General features: G+C 35.1%; 1 protein-coding gene across 2 annotated transcripts in view; it reads right to left on the bottom strand.

Annotated features, from left to right (window-relative positions):
• Positions 1 to 216: 216 nt before the first annotated feature.
• The window catches only part of PCDH17 (protocadherin 17), a 111224-nt gene continuing 92768 nt past the window's right edge, over positions 217 to 18672 (bottom strand). For both annotated transcript variants that reach the window (XM_027846181.1, XM_027846183.1), the window contains one exon: positions 217 to 1184. In XM_027846181.1, coding sequence (XP_027701982.1) covers positions 502 to 1184 — 683 coding nt within the window. In that variant the 3' untranslated portion in view covers positions 217 to 501. The remainder of the gene's footprint in view (positions 1185 to 18672) is intronic.

Raw genomic sequence — 18672 nt, 5'->3', positions numbered from 1 at the left:
TTGGCGCAGCTTGGACTACTGCAAAGATCTTTTAGGACTTTCAGTAGAGGCCTGTGATGACTGCTGGAAATCCACCACACATCAAAATTTGTCAACCCTGTTTTTCACAGAGTTATAGGTAAACAATAAAGTCAGCATTAACCATGGAGAACAGTCTTACAAAGATCAGAAAGATTTCATTCCTCTCATCTTATACCTTCTTAACAGATTGTCAAAAGATGTGTTTCCCTCCCTCTTTTTTCTCCTCTCTCTTTTTTTCCTGTCCTTCTTTAAGCATACTTGACTCTGTCCTGCTGTAAGTTTGGTCAAAATGAAACCAGTGTTATCTGTGAAAAAGAAACAGCAGTGAAAAGAACATACTTGTGGGCACTTCAGATGTTCACTAAAAGCCTTAAAGCAGCATTGGTCTTCCTTCATCCCTGTCAAACTGTAATAACCAGGGGGGATTGTTTCTAAATCAACAGAAGAGACAAGAAAATGCCAATGCTTTTTTTTTTTCTTTCACTTTCTCACAGCCACAGGGTCACTACCCCGGCAATCTTGTAAAAGCTTATCAATCTCTCTCACAACTTCCTCTGCATCCACTGACTCTCTGCCTAGATCCCGGTTCGAATGGTCTAACTGCTCAAGAACAGAGTCCATCTCATTGGAGTCTCGACTCACTCGGGAATGTACATCCGCAAAGACCCTAGCCATCTGATCAGAGGCCATGAACACAGTGTCTCTTGACTGTTTGCTAGGAGACAGATACTGACTGTCAGCGGACAGGTACTGGTTGCTTGCTTCTGCCAGAGTTCCTGGTTTGGCGTCACAACCATCTATCGGTCCTTTAGTTGAGGTGCAAGGCTCAATGCATGTCTTGGTTGGGCTGCTTGATGCTGAGGGGACCTCTTGGAGAAGAGGGCTCAGGGCACGTTTGGCTTTTAAATAAGGTTTAACATTGGCAATGAGAATAGTGTGCTCTCTCTTGTCTTTTCCAAATGTACAAAAAGTCTTTTTCCCGGTAGGATTCACAGTTTCATAAGTCTCAGTCTCAACATTAGCTTCCACTGTGGGTACAAAGAGATTTGTGCGGTAATCTGCATTTTCAGCCTGATTGGTTGAAGGAAACTGTGGCATCCAACATCTGTCGGAATGACCAAGCACTCGGCATTCATCTGTGCAATTAACACACTCTTCTTGTTCTGCAAAACAAATGAGAAAACAACAAGTCCAACCATTAGATATCCCTTTAAATTTCTACAGAGGCAATGATCAGCTCTCAGTGGGTTTGCTTGACCTCTGGTCTTTTAATTAAAAAAATAAAGAAAACAATAATTAAAACATTTCAGCAGGGTTGCATAAACCTTCAGGCTGAGACAATAGTTTTATTTAACATGATTCTCTAGTTATTAAAGAATTCCCATAGCCCAGAAGAAGGGAAAGGCTGCCACTGGAGAATTATTCTCAACAGAATTGAGGAAGCTTCACCATAAACTAATCTGCTGCAGAAATCAGTTAGCCTTTGTTCAGGAAAATTCATCTTAGAAAATGGTGAACAGTACTTAAGCAACTCAAAACGCATTATCTGGATTAATTTTTCAAATCAAATAACAGGCCAATGACTGACTTTCAGACTTTCATAAAAATCTTCAAGCTGGTTTTTCATGTTTTACCTCCACTTTGCTTGTAATTGTTATTTTGGGTGACAGTCATAAAATAAAAGGTTTTCTTAAAAAGTCTACTTTTCCTGCTGAGAATGAAGAAATGGAATTTTCTTTCAGAATGCATTATGAATAAGCTTGTCAAAAAGTGCACACTGGTATTTTATTAGATATGCGTATGGATCATGTAATCAGTTTTCTTCACTCCTACTTTTTGTTTTTAGTGCAAGTATGTGAAAATGGATTTGCTCAAGAGAGAGAGCTCAGAATGAATGACAAATCATGACATTCTGTTTCAAATGATAATGCTTTCTGCAAGAAATGTTGCTTCCCTGTTTCGCCAATAGGCATATGGAGTATCTAAATAAAACTTTTTTTTAATGACTGCTGTTTCAAAGATGCTGAACAAGAAAATATGAAAGAAAATCTCTCTTTCCTGTGCAGTTTCATTAACCCTAATATTCTGAACTGCAACTCTGGCCCACTAAGTTGTCTAAATTGGTTCTATTGCCCAAAATAATTACTCCTTTCATGTAGAAAGAATATTTGATTTGGCAGCTAGAGGACCTTGATTTTAGAAAGCTGATATGCTGCTAAGGGACTTTTGCCACCTCACCTTACATCTCTCAAGCCTCAGTTTCGTCATCCACAAAATGAAGAGGTTGAACTAAAATATGTGAATTCCCTTTCAGCCCTAGATCTTTAATCTACGGAAATGATCCTTTCTGAGTCAATTGAAGTTCCTTGTGAAGCAAAAATGTATGTCAACATAAGGGAGCTAAGATCTTCTTCACATTTGAGAATCCGAGGAATTACTCTTTAACTGATGGTAAGTAATAGCTTCAAGTGACCCATAACAGAGAAAATTCCTATTAGTTTCTATAGCTTGTTTTTTCTAAATAAAAAGCATATCCTTACCCCATAAGTGACATACAGAATGGGAAAAAAAGTACTGCAAAGGTAGATTCCAGATCTGGGTTTACATATCAAATATATACATATTTCCAGATATAAAAAGAATGACATAAAATTCAACTTTATGAAGTTCTTTCCTTTATAAAGGGAAGCTTGTGAGTATCGTGACATTATAGAAAATTACATCATATTTCATAGCATGAAACATTCACACTTCTAAAATGGCAAAACGTATTTTAGTATATTGTCTCACTTTCGTTTAGGTCAGTTTTTAAATTTTATTTTCAGTGAATGGGCTAGAGTGTACACACACACACACATGCACACACACACATATGTTAAATACATATGCAAAAGACTTTAAGAGTTAGTTTGTAGTTAATTGGAACAAATAAGTCGATATGTTCTAAGTTTTGCATAAACACATACACACAAACAAATATTGAGAATTTATCAGACTCTTAAAAATATTTATGGCCTTGTAATGTCTAGCCCAAAGTCCTGTCATCATACACAGTTGATATTTGTGACAACTACATTTGTTTTCTAGTTTGAGGTTTTCTAGAAAACTTTTTCTATTTTTTAAGGTGTAGGGGGCAAAAAAGGACAGGGTTTACAACAGGATTGTTAAACTAATATGGTTTAATGTGCTGAATTTGTATCTCTTCACCCTTGTTGACCTGAGAATCAGAAATCTAACTGCTCCTATATCTACTATGATATTCACCTATCACAATCCTGCACAAAAAAACATTGAAAAAAGTCACTATCCATTATGCCTAGTGATATGTTTACATGTTTTAGAGCTTGGATTTCCAAGTTTTTCAACAGCTATAGACTCCTTGAAATTGCATAATACAATTTTCTATTCTAATCTTGACTAATCCTTCATTTCTGTTAAATAGTCTGCCTGACACTAGCTGAATTAAATATGAATAAAAATGAAAGAAAGAAAAGTAACAAAAAAAAATCTTGGAGGGAAAAAAAGAAAATAATGTGGTCATGGTAAAAAAAAAAAATCTAAGTTGAGCCTGAATGTGAAAGCATGAGCTTGGTCTATATGAGCATCTTAAACTTTAAGCACTAAAAACCAGTAGTTTTTTTTTTTAACTTCACTCTTTATGTCACATCCTAGGAAGCAGATTTGGAGTATTGATTATAACACATTATAAGCAACTCACTTCACCATTAGGCTATAATTTGGGCTGCTACAGTTCACAGACAGAGAAGTAAATAAAAGAGGCACTTTTGTACTAGTAGTAGAGACCATAAACCAAAATAAACTATCACCACTAAGGGTCAGATTATTATTTATGGAAAAAAAAAGTTGAAATGATATAAAGGTAAACATAAAGAAACGGATATACAAAAAGATAAAACTAGTAAAATCATATATGCTTATTACTCACATACATGCACACATACATATTATACATATATATATAAACAAAAAGTTCTATGACAAGTTACTGCACTGGTCTTTGTTATCTCTAGCCTTTCTGCCTTCTGTTAAAAATATACCCATAACAATGCATTTGTGTATAATAAATAGGAATAGCATAGAGACTTTACTTAGTCTCTGGAGCTTTGCAGGTAGACGATCAAAACTGCTTTCTACACCTTTGGGAGAACAAATTTTAAAATAGATGTGCTAAATTATCAGCTTTAGAAAGAAAAGGAATGTAAGCTCTGTGGAAAATCCGTACTTGCCTAGATTGGAAATTTATAAAAGCAAATATTAAGAAAAACTGGGGAGAAGAATTATAGGCAAATAAATTTGATCCAAAATTGCTTTTATCTTGGAACCAGATAGCATTAAGAAGTCAGTGTCTTCTTTCCTGAGACATAGGGAGCTGGCCTGATATGCTATATGACAGAGTCCAAATAGCCTTCAATTGGATTTCATTTACCAAACATTTATCTGTTAACCACCTATACTACATGCCAATCATTCAGTCAAAAATTTGACTGTTTGATTCATGCTTTGGTGCATGTTTATCCAGCAGAATAATAACTTTGGATGAGGGTGTAGGTAAGGTGAAAGACATTATTAATTGAGCAGGACAGAGATCATACTGCTATTCAACTGCTGGGATGCTGGACAGCTCTATCTAAGGACCAGGTTCACATTCCCCACTGGGGGAAAAAAAGAAACTTCCCTTTTGTAGTGGTTCACATAAAAAAACAAAAACAAAAAAAATACAAAGAGATATATTACATTTGGAAGGAACAATATGAAGGATACACCATCTCTTCTCAAAAAAAAAAAAAAAAAAAGCAAGACGACAGAGTGCTAAAACTACCTTGTGTTGAGATGGGGAGTGACCACTTTAGTCTATGACCAGACCCCAAAGAAATGCATTTATACTGTGATTTAACTCTAACAACAAACCATGACTGTGTGGAAGCATTTGAGGACTCCGACGATGTGGCATTTTATTCCTAATCTATTCTTTGGTTGAACAGATAAAGATTTCAAGTTGCTAGTCTCTTTCAGAAGCTTTAAACATAGCTAAGGTGCAATAGACAATTCAGAAGACCTGGATTTGTAACCCATCTCTGTCACTAAATACCCATATATTTTAGATTTTCTGAGCTTTAGTTTCTCATCTGTAAAATAGGGCCAATAATACTTGCCCCTACTTATTTCACATAGTTTTTGTGGGGATCCAATGTGATCACTTGTGTGAAGATATCTTATTAACTCCAAAGCATCATAGCCATATAAAGAATAACTATAACTCACTGATAATTAAGAAGTATTATGTCTTAATCCAGAGCACGTTGAACCTACAATTAGGAAGACCTGTGAGCAAATCCTGCCCCTTCCTCCTCTTACCAAACAAATAATTAAAAAAAAATCTTTCCATATTACTGAAATGAAAATTTTCCATAATGCCTTCAGTACTTAAAGCATTTTAAAAAGTCTATTCTGATAGGCTTTATAGGGGAATTAGTGGAGTCTCCAAAACCTTACTCTTATAAAAAAATCTATGCTTGCTCATTATATGATAAATACAGACATAGAGCTTGCTCCCACCTATTCCACAAATCAAATGTATTTATGGATGTGTATCCATGTTCCAGAAAAACTAGATCCAAAAATGTTTGTTGAATATTGAGTCAGTAGCTAAACTCATAAAAGTTGTTGGCTATTTTATGACATTGGGATTTATTCTATATTTATGATGTAGTAACTCCATATTATTTAATTTTGAAATTGCATACTAATTATAACATATCTACATTTAATTTTTTCTTTAGACACACATCTTTAAAAGTCCAAAAATAGTTTCTTCCAAGTGGAATTCATCAGTTAAAGCACATCTCTAACAGAAAACAATGTAAGTAGATTCCTACTATTTTTATTAATTTTTAAATGACATAAATGTTAACATGAATTTTGTATTAACTCTACAGTACCTGTTTTTAAAAAATCTAGTTCTGCAAATAGATGAAAAAACCCAAACCATCGGCAAAAAATCACATCAATGGTTCCTCAGTGAAGTAAAACAACATGAACTACTGAAGGATTGGTACCGGTATCTACAGTACCTTGGACAAAGTTCATGATAAATTAATATTTTTATTAAATAGAATTGTGTTCTGTTATTATAGCAGAACAACCGACAACATGTTAGATTTTCTGTCAATGTATTTGAAATGATGCTTTTGATATGAAGATAATTCTTTTATCGGACAATGCTATGAATGAAAAGGGTCAGTTTTCAAAGGGAGAGTTGAGAAAGCATTGACTTTTACTGTAAACTTTTAGGTATTGGATTACATGATGTATATATTTAGTTAGTTCACAACTGCACCACATTTGATCAGAAGTTTAGATGTAATTCACTTCATTTAGAAATAAGGGGAACCAAAACACTACTTCTCTTCACAAGTTATTATTAAATAGACCTGTTGGAAATTTGCATATTCATGTTGCCCTGTTTATCTTAGACACTCTTATAGCCAGACTCAGCAATACAAAAGGGATTGCGTTTTTTTTTCTTTTTAGCTTCAGCTAGCCTTTGATTTTCCTTCTGCTATGAGGATTATTAGTATGCATCAAAGAACTTATTTTTATATTTCTTTTTTAATGTTAAAATGTATCTTCAAAAGAAATATGTCACTGGAAAAGAATTTTATGCTACATCTATGCAAAGAAAATTGCATACAAGTAAAACTTTAAGCAAATTGGGGGCTATGATATCAGGTAATTTTGATAATTTTGCAAAAGGCTACCAGAATGATGATGATAAGAGTCCCTTTGTGCTCTGCCCTGGGCAGAACAATACTGGAGTGTCCTGTGTAGTTTTGGTCAACACATTTCAAAAGAGGTATTGACAATGTAGATTATGATTCAAAGAGGGAAGCCAGAATGATTAGGATAGTGGAAAATCATGCTATATAACATTTCACTGCAGGAAAGAGAATAATGGCTTAGCATTTGGGTACTTGAAAAGCTGTATTTTTAAAAGGTCTCAGAGAACATAGCAAGGAAGTAGGGATGGAAGTTATATGGAGGTAGGTTTCAGCTCCATATAAGAGTAAAAAAAAAATAAAATTATTATCAATTTAATGTGTCAAAAACAGAATGGAATGCTTAAGGCAGCAGGTGAAATTCCTCTCATTGCCCATTTTTAAGGCAGAGATGACCACATTCCAAGAGAATTATTACCATTTGCAAGGGTAGTATTGGATGATTTCTAAGATCTTTTTGAGTATAAATTACTTCATTTATTGGCAGCTAGGTGGAAAGAATGACATAATTGGATTCTGGAAGACCAGAGTTCTAATACTGCTTTAGAGCTGTAAAATCTGTTTGATCCTGGGGATCATTTAACCTCTCTCACCATCAGCTTCATTTTTAAAATGGAGATAATAATGGCTAATAATAGACTAATTATTTCACAGGTTATCATGAGGATCAGAGCAGATAGCCTGTATAAAGTGCTTTGTAAACTTTCAGGTGCTTTATTATTCTCATCATCATCTTAGCTAACATTTATACGGCATTTACTATGTGCCAGGAACTGTGCTAAGAGCTTTAAAATTACAATGTCATTTGATTTTCACAAAACTCAGATAGATGCTATTATTACCCTCATTTTACAGAAAAGGAAACTGAGGCATACAGAAGTGAAGTGGCCTGCCCAGGGTCATAAAACTAGCAACTGTTTGAGGCTGGATTGAACTCAGATCTTCCTGCTGCCAGGCCCACTATTCTATCCACAATGTTATCTGTTGTTGTTGTTTGTCCTTTGTTCTCAAAGAGAACATCTGTGCCATCTAGATCATCATCATCATCATCATCATCATCATCTTGTGTCTCCAGCTCTTAGTACAGTGCTAATTATATATTAGGTACTTAATACTTTTTGATTAATTGATTTTCCCCCCTCCAAAATTCTATGATGCAATAAGTTTCAAACTGCAATAAGTTTTCCATAAATTTAATAAATTTAAGATTTCCATAGTGCAATATTTCCATTTTGTTATGCATTGGATATCTATCTTTAATAGATAAAAACTTCCCCAAACCTATAAGTAAATGCCTAAGATTCAGAGCACAGAAGTTATTGCAAAGGTTGAATGATTCTACATTGGACTCCATTTGTTTTGAAAAAGTGTGGGAGGGGTTTTTTTGTTTGTTTGTTTGTTTTTATCTACCAGGACTTTACTATATTCCCAACTTGAGGAAAGTATTGCGGAACTCTGACACACAGTGTTACTGTGCCCCTGTCTTCCTACTTCAGTACAAGTGCATGACTGCATCACTGTACTTTCTTCTTAGCTCCGAGAGAGACAGTTAACTTAAAAGAAACAAATTGAAGGTTTAGACTTCTCTTCCATGTCATAATGCCCCTGTGCAACTCCATCCAGAGATGAATGCTAGGCAACTCATTTTTAACCACCAACAGGAAACACTGAGGAACATAAAATGATTCCATTCCCTTAGTTTCTAATGCCCTGGGAGCCCACGTATTTGTAAATCAGCAACCATACATATGGTTCGAGCATAAGAACTTCTCATATACATATGCTATCTGCCTTTGCAGAACAGAATTAATTGTCTTCTTATGAAGATATAAATCTCTGTCATGGATATTTGAAAACAAAAATAAAACAGGACATGAATGGGGGCATTCTGTTTCTCGGTGGCTAAGGCAGTACCCAATTCGAGAGGGAATTTTCTCCACTTCATGGCTGTCAACAAAATAGTTTTATTTCTGCTTTGTGAATAGCTTTAAATAGAAAGAGTGCTCTTTTCTTAGCATAGTCGGTGCTGTTTCTAGCAGGATCTGAAACTCAGTGTTGTTTCCAAGTAGAAAACTCTATAAATGGAAGTCCATTTTTTATTTGTTCTCATTTTTCTTTTTTATTTCCAATTCCCCTTCCTTCACCAACATAAGCTTTCACAGCACCTAATTAGCTGTCTGAGAAAGTAGGAAACAGTCACCTGTCTCTATTTATGGCTAGTGCCACTGTTCAACAGATGAATGCTATACCTATGTGCCCCATCTTGGGTTTTCCCTCTGACAGAAAACCATGAAAAGGCAAGGCCTCTGATGCTGGAGTTCGGGGGTAATAATAGAACAGACTGCATGTTCTATGAACCTGAGCTAGTGTATAAGTATGGATAAAATGGAAAAGCTAAAAATTAGGGCTGGAAAGAAATCCCAATACACTTCCAATACATAGAGATCCACTTTTAGGGACATACTCTTATAAATGTCCTGGAAGCCTGCTTCCTCAGGAAAAAATACATCTTCCTCTATTGGTGTTGATTATTAATCCATATATTCCACACTGATGATGAAGGGAATGGGCAATGGCTTCCTTCAACATGATAACCTATATGCCTATATTCATCCTTTCCATCTATGACTCTGATATTAGACCTATCAAATATATTAATCCCAACATGGCTTTAGTTTCTCCTCTGCCTGACTACAAGAGAAAAGAATAATATATTTCATTTTCAATATCTCCATCTATTAACACTGCTTAAAGAATTACATGTATAAAATATACTTTGGAACACAGAAAAAGAGAAAGAGTTATTAACATCGGAGTAAACTGTGTTCTAAGCTTCATCTATGCAGCCCTTCTTCCATCCCCTACCATCCACCTACTCAGTATTCACCTGAGTAGGTTTTAAAATTATTTTTAATAAGCTAGGTTTACCCCTAGGGCAAGGGAGAAGAAGAATGGGTGAAGGAAAATGTGACATAGGAGGAATTAATCACTTTACTTCAGCTGAATAACCTTTCATATATTGTATTGTATTACCCATGATTCTCAGCTGTGCATGGGGAACAACAGGTGGTTAACTAATTAATTAGGTGAATCACAGATGCAGCAGTTTGACTCCTTTCTGGAATGTGTGGGAAAAAATGGAAGCGGTTACAAGCAGTTCATCTCATATACCTCTCCAATAATAGCCTATTGTTATGTCACAGTTAGTAATTATTATCATGAATCCTGAGATTTGATTCTTTTTCTTCTGCTTCATTAATAACCATATACTGATCAATGTTCAAATGATTTACATAAGAAAAAACTATTAATAAATATCTAAGGCTGTTGTAGTTGGGAGTTAAACTCTCAGAGTGTCATTTGCCCTAATTGTCAGTTGTCTGTCTTCCACATATTCATCTCAGATGTGTGTATGTGTAAGTAACTTCTTAAAACATGGTCAAGTTGGAAAAACACGGGCAGTTTTGAAATGGCAATCCTGAGGAATGCATCTGCATTGTAAAATTTCCTTTGATACATTAGTATAAGTGCATTCAGATGCTAGAATCTACTAGTCTACATTCTATTTGAGAGAATCCAGCAGCAGCTGGATGCTCCAAGCTGCCTCAAACATTTGCAACCATTGCTGAGTGCACCTGCATGCCTTCAGGGAACATTCATGAGTCTTTGTGACCCTCTGGACAGAGGATATGGACTAAGATCCAGGCTATTATCTGTGATTGCATTGACAATTAGCGCATCTTTGGGGTGGAAGAAAACTAAGTAGCAATTGCATAGAGAAAATTTAAAGATAAAAACAGAGGAAAAAATGATTAAAAAGAAAACACAGAATCTAAATCAGATATTGGCAATCCATAGTCCTGGAAGTGAAGAAGATCCTAAAGTATTTTTGTTGTAATATTAAGATAGGAATGACTTACTACTTCGACTAGGACCCTGATAGAACCTCTTGGCCGGGTGAAATTCAACTCAATCAAACCCATAAGTAAAACAACAGCTGCAATTCAGGGGGAGAAATGTCTGTGGATCTAACCATTGCCTCAAAGTACCTTCCACGTGTCCATCAAAACTAGCACTACTATAGGCACCAGAGAGGGATATGGAAAACAACAGCAACTACTACTACTACTACTAAATGTTGTCATTGTCCTCAAGGAGCTTAGACTCCCACAGAGGATTCCAATGAGAGATAATTTGAGAAAAATTACCCATTAAAAAGTATGATAATTACTACAGTATAAAAGGAAAGGAAGGAAAAATCAGGAAGGGTTTGAGTAGTTGATCTAATTTGAGACGGATTTTGAGGGATGCAGAGAATTACAAATGGAAGAGACAATAAAGCAATGCATTGAGCATCAAAGAAAAATACCATAGACAAGGGTGGAGAGAAAAGCACAAGTATGCCACACAGGTGAAAACAACAGGGGAAGAGAGTAGAGAATTGGTGTTGGGTAGTAGTGGCAAAAACCAGGCAGAAATGTAATGTGAAACTAAAATATGAAATGCTTTTGAAAATCAGGGAGAGAAGCCTCTCATAATGGTGCAGGCCTGTGATGCCTGCTACTAGGTGAGCCCAAAACTGGTGAAATACTTGTATTTGGGATACCTGTATTTGGTTTAAATCAGAAGACTACAGGATTGCCTAAAGAAGTGTCAATCAATCCCAAAATCAACCCAGAAAAACAGAAGAGATTGCTGCTTTCAAACTGATAACATTGGAATCATTCATGGGTGACTCCTTCTAGTATAGGTGAGATAGGGACACCCAGTATCAAAAGAAAAAAAAAAAGCCAAACCAAAATATAAAACAACAACAACAACAACAATAACACCAGGGAGAGAAATGTTGGCTTAATTCAGAAGACAATGAAGGGTCAATGTTGGATAAAAATTGTATTTAAAATTTGAAAGGGTAGACAGACTGATGAAAATAACAGTTCTGAAGGCTGTTGTACAATGAGGTGCTGAGGTCTTGGTGGTGGACTGAGAATAAGGTTATTTATTATATCAATTAATTTTGAGAACAAAAAAAGGAGAGAGAAATCCAAGAGAATTTTCTAAGGGAATAAGAACTGTTGACATAGGCTGTAGGATATAAAGAAAAGGGGGGAAATGAAGATGAACTAATATGTCAAGCATCGCAAACTGGAAGAACAGTGATAGAACATGGTTTTTCTCTTGATTATAACTTGTTTTGTCTGGTATAGAGTAGACGCTTAATAAATGCTTGTTAACTGTTTTCTAACTGTTTCACGTTTGTAATTCTTGTCTCTTCAACAGGTGCCCTTCAGGACAGGGATAATATTAGCTTATTCTTTGTTATTTATCTCATAGTCCTAAACATAGGACATAGACAATTGTTAACCTAAATTTCATTCCACCTCCTATAACACAGATATGACCAAAATTTAGTTTGACTTGAGTGGCACAGGTAATGTTAACCAGTGTTGCCAATAAGAGCCATGTTTTACCAAAATCAAAAAGACTGCTGAAACCTGTTCAATTTCAATTAAAAAAAAAAAGTAATCTATAGCCCAGAAGCAAAACTGGATATATATAATCAAAAGGCTTGGAGGTGGGTGAGGGTAGAACTAGTAGTGATGCATATAAGTTGCAGATGAAAATTCATGCTTGAAATTAAAGGGAAAAAAAGATCTCAAGAATTAATACTGCCTAAAAGTAGAATAGGCTCTCTCAGGAGGTAGTTGGTTTTCCCTCACTGGAATTCCCCAAGGGCAGGATGATTACTTCTTAAAGATGAAGATAGAGTTTTGGGTTTTGTTTTTTTTTTGCTCAAGTCAACAAACATTCATTTATTATATAAGTTAGGCACTATGGTAAGTACTAGAGATACAAAGAAAGAAAAGTCAAAAAAAAAAATTCCTGTTCTCAAGAAGCTCAAAGTGCATCAATAATGGACTGTATTACATGGCACATGAAGTCTCTTTCAACTATGATTCTGTAATTGAGTCTGAGCACTGCCATTTAAAACTCTTGGAACAGGGGACAAGTCATTTCACCTCTCTAAGTCTTGGTTTCCTCATTTATGAAATAAGAATAATGGTAATAATAATATATCTGCCCTATCTATGTACCTACTAGGGTTGTTGTGAGATTCCAATGAGATTCTGCATGTACAAGTTTTTAGTAACCATAAAGAACTATATGCAAACTGTTACAATATTTGTTGTCATGTATTACTGTTGTAGAAAGCTGCCCCCATTCCATAATATAATATTAAATCTATTCATTCCAAACTGGACTAACATTAAAAAAAATGAAAACTCTAACATTTTGTATAATATTCCGTCCCCTCATCTTTCTATAACCATCACGACTGTGGATAATTAATAAATGTATGGCATAGTTGAAAGAACTCTGTACCAGGAATCAGGAGACCTACTTTCTAGCCCCATTTCTGGTCCTGCCCCTAACTGCTTAAAGACCCTTCAGCGAATCACTTAACTATTCTGGGTCTCAGTTTCCTCATCTAAAATGCGGCTGGACCAGGAGAACTCCAAAGTTCCTTCCTGCTCTAAGATTTTATGAGCTAGAATGTAACTTCTGCCTAAAATTTCATTCAAATATGGAGGTCAAAAGGTTTGCCTCTTAGGTATTTTTTCACTCTATTTTTACTGTTATTTAAATCAAAAACAAAATTTAAATAATAGCTCATTTATGATATCAAATTATGGAAAATCCTATACTTCAACACAAAATCATAAGTATCCTCTGACCCTGACTTCCTACTCTTACTTTATTCAAAATGTACTGATTTCTCATTCAGGACATCTTCTTCAGTAATTATTAGTCAGAAACCCCTGGAAGTTTCAGTAACTCTCTCTGTCAGGCTCTGATCTTTCATATTAGTAATTTACTGCTAGAGCATTTCCACAGTACCTTCCAAAGGGTTAACACAGCTGCCAAAAGTGTCTGATTTACATGCAGGGAGGAACTGATGCTTTGGCACACAGTTCACAAAGATGCTATTTGGCTTACAAGGCCAAATTTTAAATTCTAGCCATTGAAACACTGCAATGAAATTCAGGCAAAAAAGGATGTTAACTCTATTACTGTTTTTTCATCTTTAGAAGTGGAGAATTTCCCTTATGTTTTCAGTGTCTCTGTTTGCTAGTTCTATCTCGGGTTGATGACATGAATCTTTGATGACATAGATGAACACATCTAAAATTCAAGTCATCCTTCTGGCAAAGCTCTAATCCTGTAAGGAAGGTCAATGAAAACACATCTATTAAGCCTAACTTGTTGTAAGTAACAAGCAGGATATTCATATTAGGATTTTTTTCTCTCTGCTTTGCTATCTGATTTCTATGGGGACATGCATCTATTTACCAGCATAAATCTTGTTGTTCATATTCTGTTACTAACACATGTTCTTTGTTCAATTGCTAGAGGTGGGTAAACAGAATTGGTGTCACTGTTAGCATTCTCTACAGAGTTAATGCAGATGTAGCTAATCCTCTCCTGCTTATTATTCAGTAATCAGTACCTGCCAATGGGATTTGGGAGTCCCTGAAGATATATAGATATATTTTAAACTGAAGGGTTAAATTTTAATCTTTTCATAGTATTTCTGCAGCAGAGGATATTGGCTCAATATATAGAAATCTAGTCTGCAGAAATGTCTGAAGTTTCACATTAAGCTCCTTTAAACTAGATGGACATGTATGCAAAGGAATGCAAGTGCTCTAAAGCAGTGTTCTTCACTGCAAAGTTCAAACAGTGAAAAAATTCTCTAAAGATAGTTGTGGTTTAGCCAAGTCTTTTGTGAGCTGTGGGGAGAGTGGTAAGGATGAGTGAGTGGGAGAGAACGACATTTAGAGTGATGTTCCCCTGCAATTCATTCCAACATGAATAGTATGGGGAAAAAATAAACTTAGTGATTGCAACAGACTCCCACAAAAGAAGTAAACAATCCAAAATCAGTGGATTGTAATTATTTTGTAACCGAGCTTTAGCATCTGCCTCTCATAAAAGTGATGTCTTTGGGGAGCAATAGCCAGAAATGTTTACTTAGTGTATGTAAAGGGAAATCCATGAAACAGGTACAGACAGTACAGCTTAAAGATAAATACATTGGTCTATAATTCACCTTGAAGTAGGCACTCTGTCTATACATGTTCCTACAACTGCTATCATCATTATATAAGGTAGAAAGTATCTTTTGGAACTTCCAACTCCTATCTAGTCTCTACTTGGCTACCACATGTTATAAAGACATTTAGTGACCTTTCCCCCAAGTCACTGTGCATTTATTTTGTATATGTCATATTCAAATGTCTCTGTATGCGTTGTATTCTTACTGCCCCACCACACTTCCAGCAGAATGTAAGCTCCTTGTGCAAAACCTGTCTCATGTTTATATTTTTACTCCTAGTGCCTACAGTTTGCATGATAGCATGTGAGATGGAGACCAGAATGAGAATGGACTCATTCCAGAGCAGGTAAGACCTGGGTTCATGCCTCTCCTCTGATACTTAAAGGCTCTGAGACGCTAGTAAGTGACTTAACCTCTCAGTACTCCAGGCAAACATCGCAGAAAACCTGTCCACCTGCACTAGTAGAGGGAATTTGCCCATCTGGGAGATCCCTACATCAATGAAATCACAGATTTGGTCCTTATCCCTACCTCCAGCAACTAACATAGTGTTTGGTACATTATAGGTGTTTAATAAATGGGAATAGGCATTTATTAAGCATGTACTCTGTGCCATGCCCATTGCTAAATGTTTTTTAAATTGAAGGGAATAAAATAAATGATATTGTAACTTAAAAAAAAACCTTCAGGCACTACAGATCCTGAACTTGAGCACTGTAAGTTAATACAAATTACCTTTTTTCTACTACATTTGGCTTGTTCTAAGAGAGAACTACATGTTAAGCAAAAAAAAAAAAGTGCTCACAATCCATGAGGATGTATGTGTGTATGCATATATATTATATTGACTATATTGATGTGTTTTTGGAATGTGTATTAGTAACAGTGAAATGCCATTTTTCTGGGAGCTGTTCCCATATTCTATAGTCATTAGAGTACAATGTGCCAGGAAAGAAAATGGGAAAACAGGTCAAGGAATTGACATGCAGACAAACAAGAGATGTGACCCTTTGGAAATCATTTACTACATAATCAAAGCTCGGCCAACAAGCCACTGATGAAGGCAACCACTGAACCAAAGTTACAAAGATGATATGATTCTAAAAGGTTTGAAAAGCCCCATGTAAAAAACAGAAAATACATTACAAACTGCTCCAGAATTTAAAACATTATTTTATATTACAGAATAGTTTCTACATTACTGGGGATGTTAAACAAAACAGAAAATAAAGCATTAAAATGTGAAAAGTAGTGAAAAACAGCACAAATATAAACATAAATAATTTAAGGCCATTTCTCTTTTTAGATCAAAAACATAACCTATGTCAGAAGATTTCACAGAGAGTTGTAAGACTTGGAGTTTTAATATTTTAAGGATTCTACTTCCAAACTCTTTTCTATCCAGTAATAACTTTGCAGGTCCATGTTCAGGTTGAAAAGTTGAATGATGAGTCTGTATTTCTATACCTTGTTAGAAATATATATGTTTATATATAACATATATATATATATAAAATATAACATGTTCACCCATGTTAAAAAATTGTTACCCAACATTTCTAAAATACAGCCCAAACTCTTTTGCTAGAATTCGAGGCTTTCCACAATCCTTCCCCAATTATTTTTCCAACCTTTTTTTACTCATTTATTTCCAGAATAAGTCTTTTATTTCAGTCAAACTTGAATAATCACTGCCCCTTGTAATTCTAGACTGGGGCCTCTGTTCATAGATTTCCTGACCTAAACTGCCATCATCTTCCTCTAAGTTTAGCTTCTACCTAGCTTTCAAGGTTCAGTTGAAGTCCAAATCTTGCTAGAAAGCTCTCTATGAAGACCCATTATGACTCCTGATTGGTTGTACTGCCAGTATTGTCTGTACTACTCATTTGGCTTGAAAATTATAGATGAAGATAGAATGTTTTAAATCTCCAGAAAGACTGCAAGTCATCTGTTAAGCTATATATTTTTTTATTTTCAACTAGATTTTGTTTAGGGCAAAGATGGCATATTATATTCCTGTTTGCTTTCCACAGAATATAATGTTATTTATAGTAGCAGTTCAATAAATATCCATTGATTGAATCATTAACTTGAAAAAAAACCCATCAAACAATTTTGTCATCCTTATGATTTTCCTGACAGTGTCCCAAAAGCAAAAGAAAATAAATTCTAATTCTAGATTAACTAGACACTGACTAACCCAAGTAAAAACCTCACTTCTCTATCTAAAGTTCATTCTACTTATTTTTAAAAATCAAATTTGAAAGTTTTTAAGCCTATGTGTGAAGCACTGTAAAAATAGCTATCTTTTCTCATATAGGAATATTACAACAAAAGTCATTGATGTGAAATTGATTTAGCTCTCTAAAAGAAAGACATTTTGAAAAATGCAGTTGGTATTCTCTGATTATTAAAAATAGGACCTTTTCTCTTTGGGGACAACAATAATTATTAGTAAGTTTTCCCTTAGGGTGACCCTAAATCCACTTTTCTACAACTTCTATCCATTTTATCTAGGACCTCTCTCCGATAAGAACCTTTTCCTCATGACAATCCTTGAAGCAGCTAGGTAACACAGTGGATAGAGTTCCAGGTCTAGAAGCAGCAACAGCTGAGCTCAAATTCAAACTCTAACTTTCTAGCTGCTTGAGCATGAGAAAGTCATTTAATCTCTTTCCATCCACAGTACCTAACAGGGTCATAATGAGGTTCAAATGAGATAATATTTATAAAGTACTTAGTACAGTGTCTGGTACATAGTAGGTGTTACATAAATGCTTATTCCCTTCCCCTTAAAATATTTCAAGATAACTATCATGATTCTTCTAAGACTTTTCTTCTTCATGAAAACAGTGCCAGTTTTGTCAACCAAATCTTCCTATGTATTCTGTACAAGGTCTTCACAATACTAGTCTCCTTACTTTGGAAACTTTTGATCTTACTGATATCCTTCCTCAAATTTAGCATCTAGAACTAAACATAAAGCTCTAGATTGGTAAGACCAGGGCAGACTCTGGCAAGACCATCAACTCCCTAGTTTTATTACGATGGCTCTCAAAGCCATTCGAAGTTCTGGTAGCTTTTTCATTGCCTTATTTTACTGGACTCATTTTAATATGCAGCACAGAAAAACCACAGATTTTTTTTAATTGCTATCTAATTATGTTTCCCATTATGTATTTGTGAAGTTCCATTTCTGAAACTGAATATAGGGCTTTACATTTATCACAATTATTTTTGACCTTGTTAGATTCAGCCATGTGGTCTAGCCTGTGAGGTCCTTTTAGATCCTTACTAGATTATCTAGTATCTTAGTTAATCTCAGGTTTGTCTAATCTAAGAATTTGATAAGCATGCCATCGACATCTTATATGTTATTCTAAATATTAAATGAAAGAGCCTTGGAACTCTATACCAGAGTTCTTTACACATGTACACTGAACCATATGATTATTTCTTGAATCTAGCTATTCATCCAATGGTTCATATCAATCCATGTTGTTCACAAGAATTAAATTAAAGATTTTGTTATAATGTATGTAACCTACAGCTACAGCATTCCTCTCCCCTAGGTGCCTACCAACTCTGTCAACAAAGCAAATGAGGTTCATTTCATATGACCTATTTTCAGTGAAGTCAGGTAATTTTTTGTGATCATTATTTCCTTTTTCCAAATATTCACCAACTTCCTTTAATAATAACATCTGGAATTTTACAAGGAGTTGTATGTAGTCT

This window comes from Vombatus ursinus, unplaced genomic scaffold, assembly GCF_900497805.2.
Source record: "Vombatus ursinus unplaced genomic scaffold, bare-nosed wombat genome assembly UNPS02015089.1, whole genome shotgun sequence".
In the NCBI taxonomy this organism is placed as follows: Eukaryota; Metazoa; Chordata; class Mammalia; order Diprotodontia; family Vombatidae; genus Vombatus; species Vombatus ursinus.
The sequence above is the reverse complement of the archived record's forward strand: the minus strand, read 5'-3'. Positions and strand labels throughout refer to the sequence as shown.